This window comes from Sinocyclocheilus rhinocerous, unplaced genomic scaffold, assembly GCF_001515625.1.
Source record: "Sinocyclocheilus rhinocerous isolate Xijiao unplaced genomic scaffold, SAMN03320098_v1.1 scaffold604, whole genome shotgun sequence".
In the NCBI taxonomy this organism is placed as follows: domain Eukaryota; kingdom Metazoa; phylum Chordata; class Actinopteri; order Cypriniformes; family Cyprinidae; genus Sinocyclocheilus; species Sinocyclocheilus rhinocerous.
The window spans coordinates 1,139,460-1,157,425 of record NW_015658518.1 but is presented as its reverse complement, the minus strand read 5'-3'; the positions used below and the strand labels follow the sequence as shown (position 1 = coordinate 1,157,425).

At 37.0% G+C, this 17,966-nt stretch overlaps 2 protein-coding genes across 4 annotated transcripts in view; one reads left to right on the top strand and one right to left on the bottom strand.

The window, feature by feature from the left end:
• LOC107722474 (thromboxane-A synthase-like) overlaps positions 1 to 17,966 on the bottom strand; it is an 81,673-nt gene that overhangs the window by 3,667 nt on the left and 60,040 nt on the right. For all 3 annotated transcript variants that reach the window (XM_016530832.1, XM_016530831.1, XM_016530833.1), the window contains 2 exons: positions 1,095 to 1,183; positions 742 to 879 (listed from right to left, as the gene is read on the bottom strand). In XM_016530832.1, coding sequence (XP_016386318.1) covers positions 742 to 879; positions 1,095 to 1,183 — 227 coding nt within the window. The remainder of the gene's footprint in view (positions 1 to 741; positions 880 to 1,094; positions 1,184 to 17,966) is intronic.
• Positions 14,439 to 15,299, top strand: LOC107722475 (LYR motif-containing protein 9). Its single transcript, XM_016530834.1, has 3 exons — positions 14,439 to 14,762; positions 14,870 to 14,962; positions 15,043 to 15,299. The coding sequence occupies exons 1-3, from the start codon at positions 14,637 to 14,639 to the stop codon at positions 15,058 to 15,060; spliced, it is 237 nt and encodes a 78-aa protein (XP_016386320.1). The 5' UTR covers positions 14,439 to 14,636; the 3' UTR covers positions 15,061 to 15,299.

The window sequence follows — 17,966 nt, the reverse complement described above, 5'->3', positions numbered from 1 at the left end:
ATTAGGTATCGGGATGAAATCCTTGGACCCATTGTCAGACCCTACGCTGGTGCAGTGGGTCCTGGGTTCCTCCTGGTGCACGACAATGTGGCGAGAGCATGCAGGCAGTTCCTCCTTGAAGGAATTGATACCCATTGAATGGCCCCCACGCTTGCCTGACCTAAATCCAATAGAACACCTCTGGGACAGTTTGTTTCGGTCCATCCGACAACGCCAGGTTGCACCTCAGACTGTCCAGGAGCTCAGTGATGCCCTGGTCCAGCTCTGGGAGGAAATACCCCAGGACACCATCCGTCGTCTCATTAGGAGCATGCCCCGACATTGTCAGGCATGCATACAAGCACGTGGGGGCCATGCAAACTACTGAGTATCATTTTGAGTTGCTGCAATGAAATTTCAGCAAAATGGACTAGCCTACTGCATAATTTTTTCATTTAGATTTTTGGGGTGTCTTTGAATTCAGCCCTCTGTAGGTTGATCATTTTCATTTCCATCAAACGATGTGGCATCCTTTCGTTCCTAACACATTACCCAGTCCATATCAGTATAGATATCCAGCATGATATTTTTCCCCATTGAGATCTGATGTGTTTTCAAAGTGTTCCTTTATTTTTTTTGAGCAGTGTATATCACTGAATTTGACTAGCTCATAGAAAACTATTAACCATATGATAACCATACTAGAATCATGATCTACAGAAACTGTTCTGCTTTGAAAGACCTGACTGAAAGACAGTTTACCTCTCCGGGATGAATTTCTCAGGTTCGGTCCAGTGCTCTGGGTTATAGTGAAGGTAACCTGCAGGTATTTCCAGAGATGATCCTTTAGGCAGAAGCTGGCCGTTCACCACAGTGTCTTGATCAACATCCCGTGCAACCCTGTGATGAAATACACAAAACCCAAGATTCACTCTGGGGAAAAAGTGCAATGCAATCTAACACCCAAAACCATTTAGCTTTATTTCTAATAGATGTGTTTCCAAGTAATTAAAGCGTAGAAATGTGTAAGAGCCGTAACAGTGTAATTAATATTCTTGCATGCTTGTGGTTCTTTGCATGTGATTGAAACGGTTATGAAGTAATAGCTGTCATACCTGAACGCTGGTGGGTAGAGTCTGAGAGTCTCGCATATAACCATGTCTAAATACTTCATCTCTTGGACATTAGAGTAATCTGCAGTATCCTAAAACGGAGAATCAAATATATTAAAATGACAACACCAATCCTCTACATTTACTATATACGGCCAGTAGGTGGCAGCACAGCAGCATTCATTTTTTAGGTTTACAGCACAATCCATTCTTAACATAAAGTGGCTTTTAAAACATTGAAAAAAATCTAAACAAAGCCATTTTGTACTATATTTGTTTTATAGTTTTCTTTGTGATCAATATTTTTAATGTCTTAGAGTATTCTAAAATAATGTGTATTATATACATACATATATACACAAAAAATCCTTTGTTTGAACTGAACTGAAATGGAAGCAGACGCAGCCCAGCAGGCAGTGCTAAGCAGTCTATCACTGCATGGCTCTGTGAAAATAGGGGTCAGGAATTGAGCACGCACCCGTACAGTTCTGCCCACATCCTCTGCCTCTGAGGCCCCAGACATGCAATGTGGGCATTATAAATGACTAGCTGCTCTCAAGTCACTCTGTTCCACTAGTAAAAGCATCCGTTGCACAGATGAGAGGATGCAGCGGGGCGAGAAAAGGGGCAGATTCTGGCATGCTGGATACTTCCTTTAGAGGCGCCCACCCCCCTATTGTCTGGCAACACTGACAGCTCTCGTCGGGCGTCACTGTGGTTCCAGTGTAGAGTGACATGGCAGTGATGAAAAACTGTGAGGGGCAGCACTTTGTCTCGCTGCAGCAGACGAGGTGGTTTGGATGCTGTAGTATGTGATGTTCTTTGACAACAGGCTCACCGTGGACTGAGGTTTTCTTAGATTTAACACTGTAAAGACTTGTAAGGGTTGTTTCCCACAGAAGGTGTTTTTGTGTTCAAATGCACTGCTTTTAATTGTTTTCCTATGTAAACATGCATTAGACAAGTCTTTGACTGTTCTGTCACATCTCACGCATTCAAGAAGTTCAACTTTTAAAAAGTCGTCACAAGACCCTGTGCTCTTTTCCATTTGGCTGTGCTCACCCTCACGTTTTTTTTAACCAATGAATGTGTCTTAAAGGGATTGTTCACACAAAAAATGAAAATTCTGTCATTAATTACTCCTCCTCATGTTGTTCCAAACCCGTAAGACCTTTGTTTATCTTGCGTTGTGGTACTGTCGTTAACGCACGTCAAAGTCTGACGCGGAAGAGAAGAAATTGTTGAATAAAGTTATTTTTGTTTTCATTGCGCACAAAAAGTATTCTCGTAGCTTCATAAAATTAAGGTTGAACCCCTGATGTCACATGGACTATTTTAACGATGTCCTTACTACCTTTCTGGACCTTGAACGTGTCAGTTGCACGGATGTCTATGCAGGGTCAGAAAGCTCTTGCATTTCATCAAAAATATCTTATTTTGTGTTGAAGATGAACGAAGGTCTTACGGGTTTGGAACGACATGAGGGTGAGTAATTAATGACAATTTTCATTATAGAGTGAACTACAGGTGCATCTCAATAAATTAGAATGTTGTGGAAAAGTTCATTTATTTCAGTAATTCAACTCTACTTCACTTAAACTACTTCAGTCTGTGTGCATTGAATTTATTTAATACACGAGTTTCACAATTTGAGTTGAATTACTTTTCCACGACATTCAAATTTATTGAGATGCACCTGTATAATCCCTTTAAGGTGCGGCCATATTTACAGACAGTTGCGGCAAAATTTTGTGAGAGAAATCCAATAATTTCACATTCGCACAATCAAAAGTTTCATGTAAGGCTGAAAATGTTAACTGAAACGGAAGCTTATGTTTGAGCTGGTTACAAGAAAAAAGTGTGTCCACATTTAAAGTTACGGCTAAATTTCACGAACTAAATCCAATAATTTCTTTCACTAGTTTTTCGGATGAGACGTTAAACCGAGGTCCTGACTCTCTGTGGTCATTAAAAATCCCATGGCACTTCTCGTAAAGAGTAGGGGTGTAACCCCGGTGTCCTGGCCAAATTGCCCCCCTGGCCTTTGTCAATCATTGCCCCCTAATAATCCCCAACCACTTGATTGGCTCTATGACTCTCTCTCCTCTCCACCTGTAGCTGATGTGTGGTGAGCGCACTGGTGCCATTGTACAGTGGCTGCCGTCGCATCATCCAGCTGGATGCTGCACACTGGTGGTGGTTGAGGAGAGACCCCCCAACATGATTGTAAAGCGCGTTGGGTGTACAACAATACACAATAAAGCGCTATATAAATGCATCATTCATTCATTCATTCATTTCATATCTGCATGATCAGGAATTTTGCGTAAATCTGGGAAAGCTCCAGATGCAGATTTCGCTTGTGTTCAAGTTGGTCACGCGACAATAGTGTTATATTATTATTATATAATTTTGCTATTATAATCTCAAGATATGGCTACGGTACGTCCCTCCTTAAATGTACATTAATGGGATTGTTTTGCTCAGTAACGTAATAGCAATTTCTCTGTAAGAAGCTGCATGATTTAAGGTATCAGTTATGTCCGTAGCACGAACTGGAAGTTATGATGATTGTAAACAATAGTAATAATGACGTTTGCCTTCACAAGGACTACTAACAATTGACTTAACTATGGTGACCATGGTCTAGCATATCTAACATATTTTACTCCATCTCTGCCCAAAACTACAATGCGATCAATATTGACCTTTCTATGCCATTTGTTTCAGTATAAAAAATGGTACGGCTCTGTGTTATTTCAATAATTTCTTTGAGAGAATGTGAACCATTCACCGTATCGCTGCAGAATGGACAGACCCTCTGTTTATTCTGACTCGCAGCCTCAAGTATGACTAAATTTAACTCAGCTGAATGCACACTGATGCCTCTAAAATCACAAAGCAAGGTCAGACAGCCCTGTAGACAGGCTAGCCAATTTTTCATGTCTCGGTTGAGTCTCTTTTTTCATTCTTTTTTATGCTTTCATCAAACAAACAAACAAAAGCCCAGTGCAAAAATGGATGTCTATGATAGATTGTGCACAATGTTGCTATACCTTGCATGTGTGATACCTTCCTCTGTGAGCCTGAATGCTGCTTTATTAACAACTGATCAGAGACTGCAGGCAATTTTGGGTCTGAAGTGGTCAAAGAAGAGCTCAGATGAACACAGTACAAATGAAAGAATATGTCCGACAAGGTCAAATCGGTCCGCTTTCATCTTGCGAGCATATATTTCTGGTTTAATAAGTGCCCTAAATCTTGTTTGTGGACCAACACTTGGCTAAGCTACTGTAATAAGATCACCCATCATAAAGCTCATGGTGAAGAAACAAGGCATTCTAGAACTAAAATATGGCAAAAACAACTTCAAACCTTGTCTAAATATGTTTACAGTCCCCTCGCCCTCAAACACGTTGATTATTGGCCCTCTTTAGAGTTCAAGACGTGCTTCAGATGTTACCGTGTTTCTAAATTCACAACAGACGTGCTCTGAATTTAATTGCATATTTGCCTGTTCTCATATGGCGACAACAAACACGTTCCGCTATGCAAGTAACCTAATGTATTCTCATTAAGTATATAAAAAAACAACTTAAAAAGTAACAGAACATATCATTAAAATCCAAAGGACTGTACCGTTGGAATTAGTAAAACAAGAAACGCGGTCTCCGCGGAAATGCTTTGACCTAAAAATACTCAAACGTTTCCTTCAAATTCATTTGAAGAGAGACAAAAAAAGCCTTGCCATGTTCAAAGGAGCACCCTGCTAAAACAACTCATTTCCCTGCATATTTCTGTGCCCCTTGGTATTAATATCAGCCTCTTTTCAGCAAATGAGATTCATTTCTCTTGCGTGAGTGTGCGTGTGAAGTGTTCGCAGGCCTTGGAGCACAAGCAGCTTGCCTATTCACGTCTGCCCGTCTCTCTTATTTATGCTTCTGCCTTCATTCACGTCATAGAGGAGACAGGCAATCAATCAGTTCTTGAATTGTAGACATTTAACCTCCTGTTTACGGCTAGCTGCCCATGATATGCGTGCATTCATATGTGATGGGAATTTTTTTGCATGACCGGATGAGAATATATAGTGAACAATACATCAGTGGTCATTTAAATGGTTCAGAATGCAGATTTCACATTGGATGTCCAATGGCAACCCAGTTACAAAATCTTAAAAAAAAGAAATGTTAAAGTCCTTAAAAAGCATCATGTCATATTAACATGAAAAATTACAATATTTATTGTCAAAATATTGTGCAGCACGGCTGTTTTTAACGTTGATAATAAAAAGAAATGTTTCTCGTGCATCAAACCATCATGTTAGAATGATTTCTGAAGGATCATGTGACACTGAAGACTGCTGAAAATTTAACTTTGCCATCACACGAATAAAATACATTTTAAAATATTTTCAAATGAAAAACTGTTTTTTAAATTCTAATAATACTTCTATATTTTTTCAAAAATAACTGCAGCCTTGGTGAGCATAAGGGACTTCTTTTAAATCCATAAAAATAAAGTCTTACCAACCCCAAGCTTCTCAACTGTGTCATATAGCTTAGTTATATCCTATCGTTATTTCAAGAATTTTTCAGATATTTTTTTAGATATTTTATCCTTGCTGTGCATGGCCTTTTCAAATCCACAAGTTGAAAGCTTCTTATTTACATTACTGTATATCTCTTTTCCATTTTAGGCCCTTTGTAATTGTAGTCCTTCGGTTCTATGGGAAAATGCAGGTTGAATAGTGCCTACGTGTTGGGAACGGCTAATGTGGCTTCTTATCTCACCCATCCCTCAAGATTTCCACAGAAAGAGCTATTTATGGTTATTGATAGTGATGGAGGCATGCGTGTTCAGACAGGAGATGCTCAGGGGTGCTGTTAATTGCATAAACACAATGAGTCTCATCTTGCAATGTCTTCTGATAGTGTGGAACAGGTGCAGATAGGCTGGAAAACCTATCGTGTTTCTAAAACCACAGATATGCATCCTATCAGTGAATCTCAATGGCACATTCAAAACCAAAAAAGAGCAGCAGCATTATAAAACATACTGAATCATAATCTTCCTTCAGAGTCTGAGTAGGGCTTTTAATTTTGTGGCTTCCTCAAAGAGATTTCATAGCAATATATTTAACAAAAATAGTGCTTCTCCATTCAACAAAATTAACACGTTTTTGGCAGTTTTAAATTGTAAATGGTAAAACTCGTGACTCAACACCTCTGGTTTCTTTCAAGCCCGGAAATCAGCCCCCTGCAGTGACTATTTCCTTGGCCAAATGGTTAATTAGGGAAGCTAATTGCAGGGAGTGTCACAGGCATTGATTGTGCTCTTATCAACTGGAGACAGCCTATTTCAGAAGACTGTGGGCCGGCTGTATGAATGATACAGTCCTGGCCAATGCCTGAACTGCAGAATGAAGGACAAACAATGGGCAAACTAATTAAAAATGCCTAATTAAAATCACCTGAGCAGAAAATCAATACTTTGTCATGGACAAAGAGAGAATTTGTCCCAGCTCCAAACACAAGGCCTCTGCAGGCATGGAAAAATCTGAAAATTAAACCATTTCTGAGTGAAACTGAAGATTCACAATAGACTTTATATTTTGGGAACTGAATGGATCATGAGAAGTGAAGTGCTTCATATCAGCATGGAGCCAGACCTAAATGTGAGTTGTATGTGGAGGACTGCTCTCCTTCTGAAACACCACCGGCACCAAATTTTGAGGAGGCTGTTTAACCAGAATGTGGAGACTGAAAGTCCAGTTCATCCTTGAGAACATCTCAACGTATCCCAAAGGTAAAGCCGTCTTTGCTAATATACAACAGATAGTTTTGGCCACAGAATTTCAATTGTGAGGTTCACAACGAATTGCACTATATATGCAGTTAAGTTTAATACAGCTTTAATTTTTTTTCTGTACATAATATGTCCTGTCTAATTTTATTTATTCTGAACAAAAATAATGACCACTATACATTTTTACCATCATTTACAGAAGACAAGTTAAATTTTTTTTCCAATCTTTGCCACTATCTTTTAAAACACTAGGTTTTACCCATTTGTGAGTGAGTTTTTAATCCTTTAAAATATAATAAAATCTAGTATGATCACTTTTTCTTGTATATATCTTAACACGTATGGGTCAGAATAGCCTATATTGTTTCATTTTTACATAAATATCCGTTATGCCGAATGATAATGGAACATTATTTCACAAATATTTGGACTTTATTTTCACAAAATTTATTTAAGACATTAAAGTAGACACTTTATTTGCATTTAATAAGCTTTCTATGCAGAGCTGGGTAGATTACTTGAAAACTGTAATCCGCTACTGATTCCAAATTACGTGACAAAAAATGTAGTTTGTAATGTAATCCATTACATTACACATTTTAGGTAATATAATCAGACTACTTTTGGATTACTTTTAGATTACTTTTGACCCAACTCATTTATCATATTCATTTAAATATAGGATAATATTGTATTACCGTATTGATATAAGAATTCAAAGAAAAATAAAAAGTATTAAATTTTTTGTAATAAATGTAACGTTACATTTTTTGAGAGTTTGATGAAAAGCTAGTAATTAAATTATAGAAATATAAAATTAAAAATAAATATACTAAAAATAAACAATTTTAAAATAACAATCAAAATTAAACACTTACTAAAAAATCTATTTGTTTACCTGCGCATATAAACACATAATGCTGCCACATAAATTACAGCTCCATGGTTTTCGGGTTTTTGATGCAGTTTGGAGAAGAAAATTTGGTCCCACTTTATATTAAGTGGCCTTAACTACTATGTACTTACAATTAAATTAATCATTTAGTACAATGCACTTATTGTGTACATGTTTTTACATTGTACTTATATTTGAAAAATATCTGCATGTAATTACATCTGTAATTAATTTATAATTACATTGTTGACCCATCCCTTACACCTTAACCCACCCTTAAACCTACCCTTACCACCAAACCTGTCCCTAACCTTACCCCTATCTCACCTCAATAGCAGCAAAAGTGTTTTGCAATACAATATGAACACAATAAGTACATTGTACTTATTTTTGATGCAAGTACATAGTAGTTCAGGCCACTTAATATAAAGTGAGACCGAAAATTTACCTTAGAGCTTCTGCAACACAGTGGTGGGGAAACAAACAAAAACAATAAAGCCACAGCAGATGGACCTAAATCTACACAAACCAAAACCCAAATGAAACACATTTTTGCAATAACACTGGCACTGTGGTCTGTGACTCTTGCATCTGATTGGTTCACTTTAAAGAATGAGGTTTCCATGTACACTTCCTTTAATAATGCAACAGTTCAAATGGTTTGAACTGTTCCAGCCCAATGTTTAGAGAAGCGTCGGGAGAATCCAGACTGAAAATATCCAATCTATAGGAGGGAATGCTGGGTAGTGATTGGGCTCCATCAAGCCTGCACCCCAGCCCCATTACGCTCCCCTTCACTGCTGCCCATTCGGCTAGGCCGTGAACCCGCCGTGCGACTCACCCATGTGCCTGATGCTCATTATGTTCTTCACATGGCCCTGCCGTGTGTCTGTGATAGAGCTCGGCCTGGCGCGGCCTTCGGGATTTAACACCCCCCACCCCACCGCAGACCTGGACACCTTTTATTCAATTTGACTCAATGTGCAGGAAAATACAGCCGTAATGGACAATCAAATGACAGGTCATGAGGCTCCCTGCCGCAAAAGCAATTATGAGGGGTTTTTGCCATCATGATTCTGCCAGTGAGTGCTGCTAAAATGCTCATTACGCTGGATGCAAATCCACACGCTTTCGGTCAACTTTGCCTCTGCCAGACAGGAATGCGTACCTTCACTTATTATGCAAGCATTGCAGTCTATTAAATTATTCCACGTTTCTCCGGGAGTACAGATTGTACCTCCATGGTTATTGAGGGTGATGTTGAGGACAGGTCATGATGGTTGACTAGTCGTGAAACAACCAACTATTTATTTATTTTTTATACATTGAATTATTTATTTTTTTTGCGACATTTGTATTAAATTGTTCTGAATTTTTTTTTTTTCAACATGCATTCAAATATTTATTCATGTTTATTTCGTGCTGCAAATATTAGAGGAAAAGATTGATTCGCAAGCCGCTTGAGGCAAATATAGTTATCTCACTACAAATTTAAGAGCGTAAAAACATTTATTGTTTGTAGTATTTTATCATAAAGTTGACAGAAGGCTGAGACGTGTTTTTTAAAAAAAGTAACAAAGCTTATTGCGATTATTGGGTGGCTTGCGTGCTACAAATGATGAATAGACTTGAAAGTGTGGGTGTAAAAATATGTATTGTACTTGACTCTATGTATATGTATGAGCTTATTTTAAAGAAATTAAAATACTTTTATTTAAAAATTGCATTTGAATCGTGGGTGGGTGGGTGTATGAATATATATAATAACTCAAGAACATGTCTTATGTAAAATTACCCTAAGAAATGTGTCCAACTGGGGTCAGGTAAAACTCAAACCAGCTTAATTATCCCTACATGCTATACAGATATGTATATTACATGCACGCTGTGTTTGAATTAAGCCTAACGATGGCAGGTAAATAATAAAGCACATTTTCATTGCCACCGTGTCTGTGTCATTTGCATATCCCCCTGGAGTCCCAGCGAAGGTGGTTCTCAAACAATGGCAAGCATCCGATAGCTGTTGACATTCGACACACGTGTCAGGTTGAGGTGCAGCTGACTGCTGGAGGATTTGTTATGGTTGCTTAAATCAGGCACATTACAAGTCTCCTTCCTTCCAGTCCCAAGGGGCCTTACATATTCTCCGGCCCTTCTACAGTGGCAGCAGTGGTTTGATGACTCCATCTGCTCCGTTCCATTACACATGCGGCGGACATCGAAACGGCCGTCACAAAGACCAAATGACAAACAAGGGAGTCATATCGCTCCTTCCACAGTATCAACATCATAACGACACAATGGAGGCATCTGTTCAGAGGAAACTTAGCGAAAGTGCCTCTTTATTCTGCACGGTACAATGCTGGTTGGTATGAAAACCCTGTTAGGAAACATTGCAAGTGAGCCTGATGAAGTGGATCGTGACTCTGTGCATGAATGCACATGCCTTATGTGTGTTTGTGTATGTGTGTCTGCTTGAAGTCATTTGGGACATGTAGAGCACTTGAAAAAGTACAGATGGCCTGGACTCAGTTTGACGTAGCTCAATCTTTCTCCGCTTATACCACCCAGGGGAGAGAAGGGAGCGGAAAGAGAAGAACGAGAGAGGGGGAACGTAAACCAAAGAGAAACTCACTTTGCCCTTCCTTTTCTGCGTCCAGAGGGGGTATTTCTGTCTTTCTCTCTGCTGTCTTTAACCTGAAGCACAATAAGAGCGTCAGGCATCACCTTAAGCAGTGGATAGAGCGGCTCCATGCGTACACACTTGTGCAAATTAATGTCTGATCTCAACACTTTCTTGGTTCAGTAGCAGTTTATAGAAACCTTTAAGCTGATGTCTGTAACATTTGAATGCTATTCCAGTTTAATGTGCAGATATTACTGTTAAAACTATCAAAAGAGAACAGTTCTATGTCTATGTTGTGGGGTCTAAATTTACTTGTGGCATTTAAAACAACTGAGTTTAATTTGTAGCATTTTAGCAGGCTGCATTTATTTGAATAAAAATACAGTAAAAACAGTAATATTGTGAAATATTCTTTAGAATTTGAATAACTGTTTTCTATGTTAATATATTTTAAAATGTAATTTATTTCTGTGATGCAAAGCTGAATTTTCAGCATTACTCCAGTCTTCAGTGTCACATGATCCTTCAGAAATCATTCTAATATGCTGATTTGGTGCTCAAGAAACATTTCTTATTATTATCAATGTTAAAAAACATTGTGCTGATTATTATTATTATTATTATTATTATATATATTGTGAAATATTCTTTAGAATTTGAATAACTGTTTTCTATGTTAATATATTTTAAAATGTAATTTATTTCTGTGATGCAAAGCTGAATTTTCAGCATTACTCCAGTCTTCAGTGTCACATGATCCTTCAGAAATCATTCTAATTGGTGCTCTTGGTGCTCAAGAAACATTTCTTATTATTATCAATGTTAAAAAACATTGTGCTGATTATTATTATTATTATTATTATTATTATATTTTTTTTGCAGATTTATTATTTTATTTTTGAAATCTTTTGTAACATAAATGTCTTAATTTTTGTCACTCTAATTATTATTGTTTTTGTTTTTTTTACAATTTAATGCATACTTCCTGATTAAAAGTATTAATTTCTTCCAAAAAAAAATATATTACTGACCTTGTTTTCTTTATTTTCTTTATTAATTAATTTATTTTTGACAAAACTGGCCATTTATCAGTTATCAGCCGTAACATCATTTTGTAGTACAAGTATGTGTAGTGGATAATAATGCAACATATCATATGTTCACACAATTTTTACTGGAAAACAGCTAATTATTTGAAATGGTAAAAAAAAGTCAAGTGTTCAATTTGACTTTTGAGATGACACTTCTCAAATTCATACACTAGATGGCACAGTACATAAGTGTCAGCATCTTGCTCAACTAACATTGGAAATCTAATAAAACACAAAAATACACTGCATATAGAAGCATTGGTTATAATAGTGCCTTTGTAATTTGTCTACATGCTTTTTATTGATTTGTAATACGTAGATACCATATTTAACTGAGCTTTGCATACTAGGATCACATCCACACACCATACATGTCATGTGGTCTCTTAATTCTTAGCCAAAATGTGATATCAGAACAAGTGCACTTACAGTATGAGTCCTTAAAATGCAGTCAGGCAGCTCACTAGGTTTTGTAACACTAAACGCCTTGAAGCCCATTTTAGCGTCTCTTCTCTATTGTTCTCTTCACGGATCTGCTCACATGACGCATTAAAATGAAAGATAAAAGACGACCCAAACAGAGTAAACCACGCTAGGAACACAAGCACGCTATTTATGCTCATTCAAGTAAGCAGTGTATACATAATTTCCTAAATTCCAAATCCGAGAGGCGAGGCTGTTGCATTAGCAATGAGAGAGCCAAAAGCCACATCAATGGGAACCGACAGATACAGCGCTGTGGTTCCAGAAGGATCAAAGGCTGTGTTATTGAATTTAGCGGGGGAGAATCAAGCTCTTTATTCAGGTTGGAGCTCTATCAGGGAGGGGAGAGGAGCCCATCACTGCTCTGAATGAGGGAAAGAGCCGCCTGGAGGCCGAGCCTCAGAGGAACGTCACCAATGAATTATTCACAGATAGGAAAGGCTTGCTAGCGGCTACTCTCCATCCCTCGATTTCCTCCTTTTTGCCATCTTTCTTTGCTATTTTCACTGTGTCTCTGTGCAGCATTCTTAATGTGTTATATTCTCTTTTCATTATTTCCATCTTTGTCACATGTGCTGAATTGTGTATTATGACTGTGAACCACCAACACATGCTCTCTGGATTTTCATTCTCCCTCTTCCTTCTAACAACACACTCTGCTGTCCAGATCATTAAAAGTATAGCTCATGCAAAAATGAATTGTCATTTCACTCACCCTCATCACGCCCTAACTGACTTTCAGACTTCAAAACGGACACAAAACACCATAAAAGTGCTTTTAAAAGTCTAAATGACTCTTGAACTATATTCCAAATCTTATCCAGTCAACTGGTAGCTTGAGATTGATGGATTGAGTTCTAAATTGTATAAATTGGCTATCGTATGACTTCAGAAGTCTTGGAATGCAGTGAATAGACCATTTTTTGGTGCTTTTGTGTCCTTTTTCAGTACAAATTTTTTCATGGATAAAAATAGTCATATTAGTTTATGACATGAGGGTAAGTTACACAACAAGATTACAATTTTCATTTTTGTGTGTCTTCTATGTACATTTGTCCGCATCTTTTATTTACAAGAATCAATAACTTTTACATCAGCAGTCATGTATTGGTTTAATGACCATGAGATTTCTTTATATTTATGACAACTGGGAGATGCCATGAAAAGTCATGTTTCAGTGTAAATATACGCTTCCGTTGAAAAGTGTTTGGTCAGTAATTTTTTTTTTTTTTTTTTGGAAAGAAATGATTTAAATATTCAGCTTGGATGCATTAAATTGATAAAGTGACAGTAAAGACATTCATAATGTTACAAAAGATTTCTATTTCAAATAAATGCTTCTGAACTTTCTATTGTAAAATTGTGAAAAAACAAATAATGGTGTTCACTAGGGGTGTAACGGTTCACACAATTCACGGTTCGGTTCGGTTCGATACGACACAGTGGCGTCACGGTTCGGTACGTTTTCGATACGTGTGGGGTGGGGGGGTAATTGCTTACATAGCAATGTTGTAAACATTTCTGTTTTAAACATGAAGGCGAGCCAATGGATATCACATAAGCAACGTGCAAACTTTGTGCAAGAGTTATGCCGGTGAACGTCTTAATCTTAGTCAAGTCACTTTACAGAAAGTGAAAGTAAAAACGGAATGATGGGAGCTTTCGTCATCTGATGCCACCCGCATATTCTCTCAGAGACTACGAGAGACCAATCTACTTCAACATATTATGCTGATAACGGTATATAGCTAAATTTCATTTATTCCCTTAATATTTCTCTTGTGGCCCGTACATAGTGGGAAAAAAGGCAAGAAACGTAGCCTATTTCGGTTGTTTTTGAAAGTTGGTGCTTGAAATAGGCTAAAGCTTTTTATTCATTGATTTTAATTGATGACTGCTGAGTTAATATTTTAATTATAGGCCTATAATTCATTGTATATAGACCTGTTTTAAAATATTATTTTTTTTACATTTTAATTGAGGAGTAAATAGCCTAATCTTTTGTTATCCTCGCAGCGCGTCAGTTATGCGGTAGCTAATATTACGGGGCAAATTAATTGTAATTTTAATTTAATAATAAAAGTAACTTCATAATAATAGTCCTAATAAAAATAAGAATGTAACAGGCCTACATTAATTGGAAATGCCAAATCCTCTTAATTTTGCCAATATTTGATGCTTTTACAAAATATCTCTGGCCATAGTCGATACGTGATACGACGCAACCCTCCATGCATGTGGAGGTTATCGCGGGGGGCCCCTAACACGGGGCCCCCTCTGCAGTGCGTGACCTGCGTGCCCGTCCGCTAAGCCATTGTTTACACTATTGTAATATTTGTGAATAATTACAGCATTATTTTACTTAACAGACTTTAATGGTGTACAGTTACACAGCAGAGCGAGGACGTTTATTTTGAAATAACAACGTCGCGCTCAAATCAGGAAGTAATTCCACTGTTATCCTTCGCCTTTACAGCTCAAACTATGTGCATGTGACGCAGTGTTATGCGTCTTATTATGGATGTTACAACTCGAAGTTTCCCAGATGTGCTCAATATTATGGTAGTGTTTAGACTCTATAATCAAAGTTAATAAAAGGTCAGGCTTTACGTGAAAGTGAGGGCATACATACTGTAACCCTCATGTCTCCTCTGGCGGGCGCTGAGCTGGTCCGCACCCCGGTGCAGCTCTACCGCTATCTGCTGCGCTGCTGCAAACTCCTGCCTTCAGCAGCCATGCAAAAACACTACCAACACGCCATCAGACAGGTACTTTTATATACGTGAAATACTGTAATTATTGTGAAGAATATAACTGAAGAAATAGTCTGTGTAAAAGACACACTGTCAGGTGTCAATGTGTTTTTGTCTTTCAGAGCTATAACAGTCATGTGGATGAGGAGGATCCAGAAAGGATTCAGATGATCATTCAAAGAGCTATATCTGATGCTGACTGGATTTTAAATAAAGTAACCTTCTTTGGCACCTAAAAAAATACCGATAGTCATTGTTTAAATGACTTCTGATCTTATTTTTTTAATCTTCCTAGTATACTAAAAAGAAGTGACCACTGTGGAGAAATGTTCATCATGAAGCTGACTCAGAACTGCAAAGGTCATGCACAGACTGCTGCTAAACACATCATAGTGAAACTGAAACCAGACCCACAGGTTATAAACAAATGCCATATAAACTCCATCCATGTAAACTTTAACAAGTATAACAAATAGCTGAGGTTTACTTGAAAAGCTTTTGTAAAAGCCTTTACGAGTATCTGATTATGTTCTGACATGTCATATACTTGCACAGTACATTTAATGTTTATTTTGTACACTTTAATGAAATGTTAATAAATACATTTAATATTACATTTGAGTATTTTGGTGTTTTTCCCCACAAAATTTAATAACAATAATTGGCAAACCCGGTTATTACAGTACCTACAGTACTGCCACCAACCTTCTCACTGATCAATTTATTAATGTGAAATAGGCAGTGCAGTGGGCTCATTTTGATGCTTTTTAAAATAATAATAATAATTTTCTTCTTGTGATGAGCAGGTATGGTTTTTATGAATATGATTGTCAGTTTTGTAACGCCTGATGATGTAAACTGTTCTATCATACTATCAAATTTTGTGGTATAGATTATGTAATAATATAAAATTATGAATGTCCGTCCAGGAATACATGATTTAATCATGAGACATTTCCTAAATCACTGCAGTATTTCTCGGAAAATCATTGACTTTATTGATAACTACTGGAAGCTTTCCTGTAAAAATTAAGATTTATGGCAGGTCAAATATGCCATGCACTTACAGATACCAATTTTTATTTTGAAGTAGTTCTGTTATCATATCAACATCACTGCTTAGGTGATAAACACATTAAAGTAATAAATGCAAGAGAAAAACAACAACCTTATGTTTAAACATGTTAAGTGATATTTTCTTGAGGGGAATGTATTATAAAACAATCAATCAATATGGTATTGTGTTTAATACCTTTATGAGGTTTTAGTTAAGGGGCTGGTTGTGAATCAGAAGTATCACACTCTTAGCTGTGAAATCCTGTAATGTGGTTGCTATGTGTGACTTTCATTAGTTGCTAAACAAATCAATGGAAGCGTCATTGCAAAATCAAAAGTACTTAGATCATTTCAGGTTTAAATAGCAATGATGTCAATTTGGGTGAATAATGCCCAAGTACTGTCCATTTTCTGCAATATAAGCCAATTGTTGCAAATAAATATAGTTGTGCAGAGGTGTGAATAATGAAAGTGATAATAGGATGAGGACTGACAATAGGAATCCACTATAATTGCTTTATGATTATAATATTTTTGCAGTTAACCTGTAAACTGACAGAAATGGCAGCTTTATCATTAAGACGCAATCAGAATATCATGATTTTCTCATGCACACAATGTCTAAAAGTATTATTCATTGTTCCTTGAAAATAATATACAGCTTTTCATCAATCTTCATCAGACTCAAATTCTGTGAGAAAGATTAATGTTTGACAATCTTTAAAGAGCTTTCATAGTGAAAGAAGGAAGAAGTTTTTATTCCACATGTGGATTTGGAAAATTCAAGGAAGTCTTCAGAGCAGTGTGGTAATAAAAGAGCTTACTGTTTTTCCCAATCGCTTAGACACATTTCTGCAAAAATAAACACGGCGAACCTCATACCTATTTATAACATGTATCTTAAACTGAGTTTACTACGAATTTATTGAACTACATATTTATTGGATAGCATTGCCTGTTCCTGTAACCCTGTTAATATAATCAAGCTTATATCAGATTATGAGATATATAATCAGAACAACCTTTGTACATTGTGAATTTGTGATGTAATGTACAGTAAATACATGAATGGGTGGAATGAAAAATTGAAACTTTTTTTTTAAAATAAAATCTGTCAAATTTGTATTTTGTTCATTCATTCATCCATCCATTCAGTGATGACTAATAATAATCGTAATACTTGAAATACAGATGTGGTTTTCTCAGACATGTCCAGATACATTGTGAGGTGTGTTTATGGTTTCTCTTTCAATTCATCAAACTGTCAGAGTTTTACAGATGCTGGAGTATGAAGATTCCAGTGTGGGTGTAAGATTGTGACATTTGATAGGAACCGTGGTCAGACTGTAATTGGACAGCTGTCCCACCCTCCCTGAGTCACAATGCCACGACCAGCACAGCTCTTGACCTGCCCTCATCAACAGGCTGTCTGGGTAGAGTATATAAGCATGTTAAAGTGGGTATATCATGTTAAACAGGTTGTTTTTGAAAGTTGGTGCTTGAAATAGGCTAAAGCTTTTTATTCATTGATTTTAATTGATGACTGCTGAGTTAATATTTTAATTATAGGCCTATAATTCATTGTATATAGACCTGTTTTAAAATATTATTTTTTTTACATTTTAATTGAGGAGTAAATAGCCTAATCTTTTGTTATCCTCGCAGCGCGTCAGTTATGCGGTAGCTAATATTACGGGGCAAATTAATTGTAATTTTAATTTAATAATAAAAGTAACTTCATAATAATAATAATAATAATAGTCCTAATAAAAATAAGAATGTAACAGGCCTACATTAATTGGATATGCCAAATCCTCTTAATTTGGCCAATAATTGTTGTTTTTGACAATATCTCTGGCTATCGTTGATACAAGACCATCGTCTTTCGACGCACCCCAGCAAGAGGAGGTTATCGCGGGGCCTTTCGCAGCGCGTGCCCGGCCACTAGACAGCACATTGTTTTGACACAGCACGTCATTTGGGCTGCCTTGTTGGGCGCAGTGGCACTGAGAACATTATATTTCACACACTTAAAGCTCTTTTAGTTTCCATATGTAATAGGATTAGTCCAACGAATCGTTCGGTTTGTAACTTAATGCGTACCGAACCGAAAGCCTCGTACTGAACGGTTCAATGCGAATACGTGTATCGTTACACCCCTAG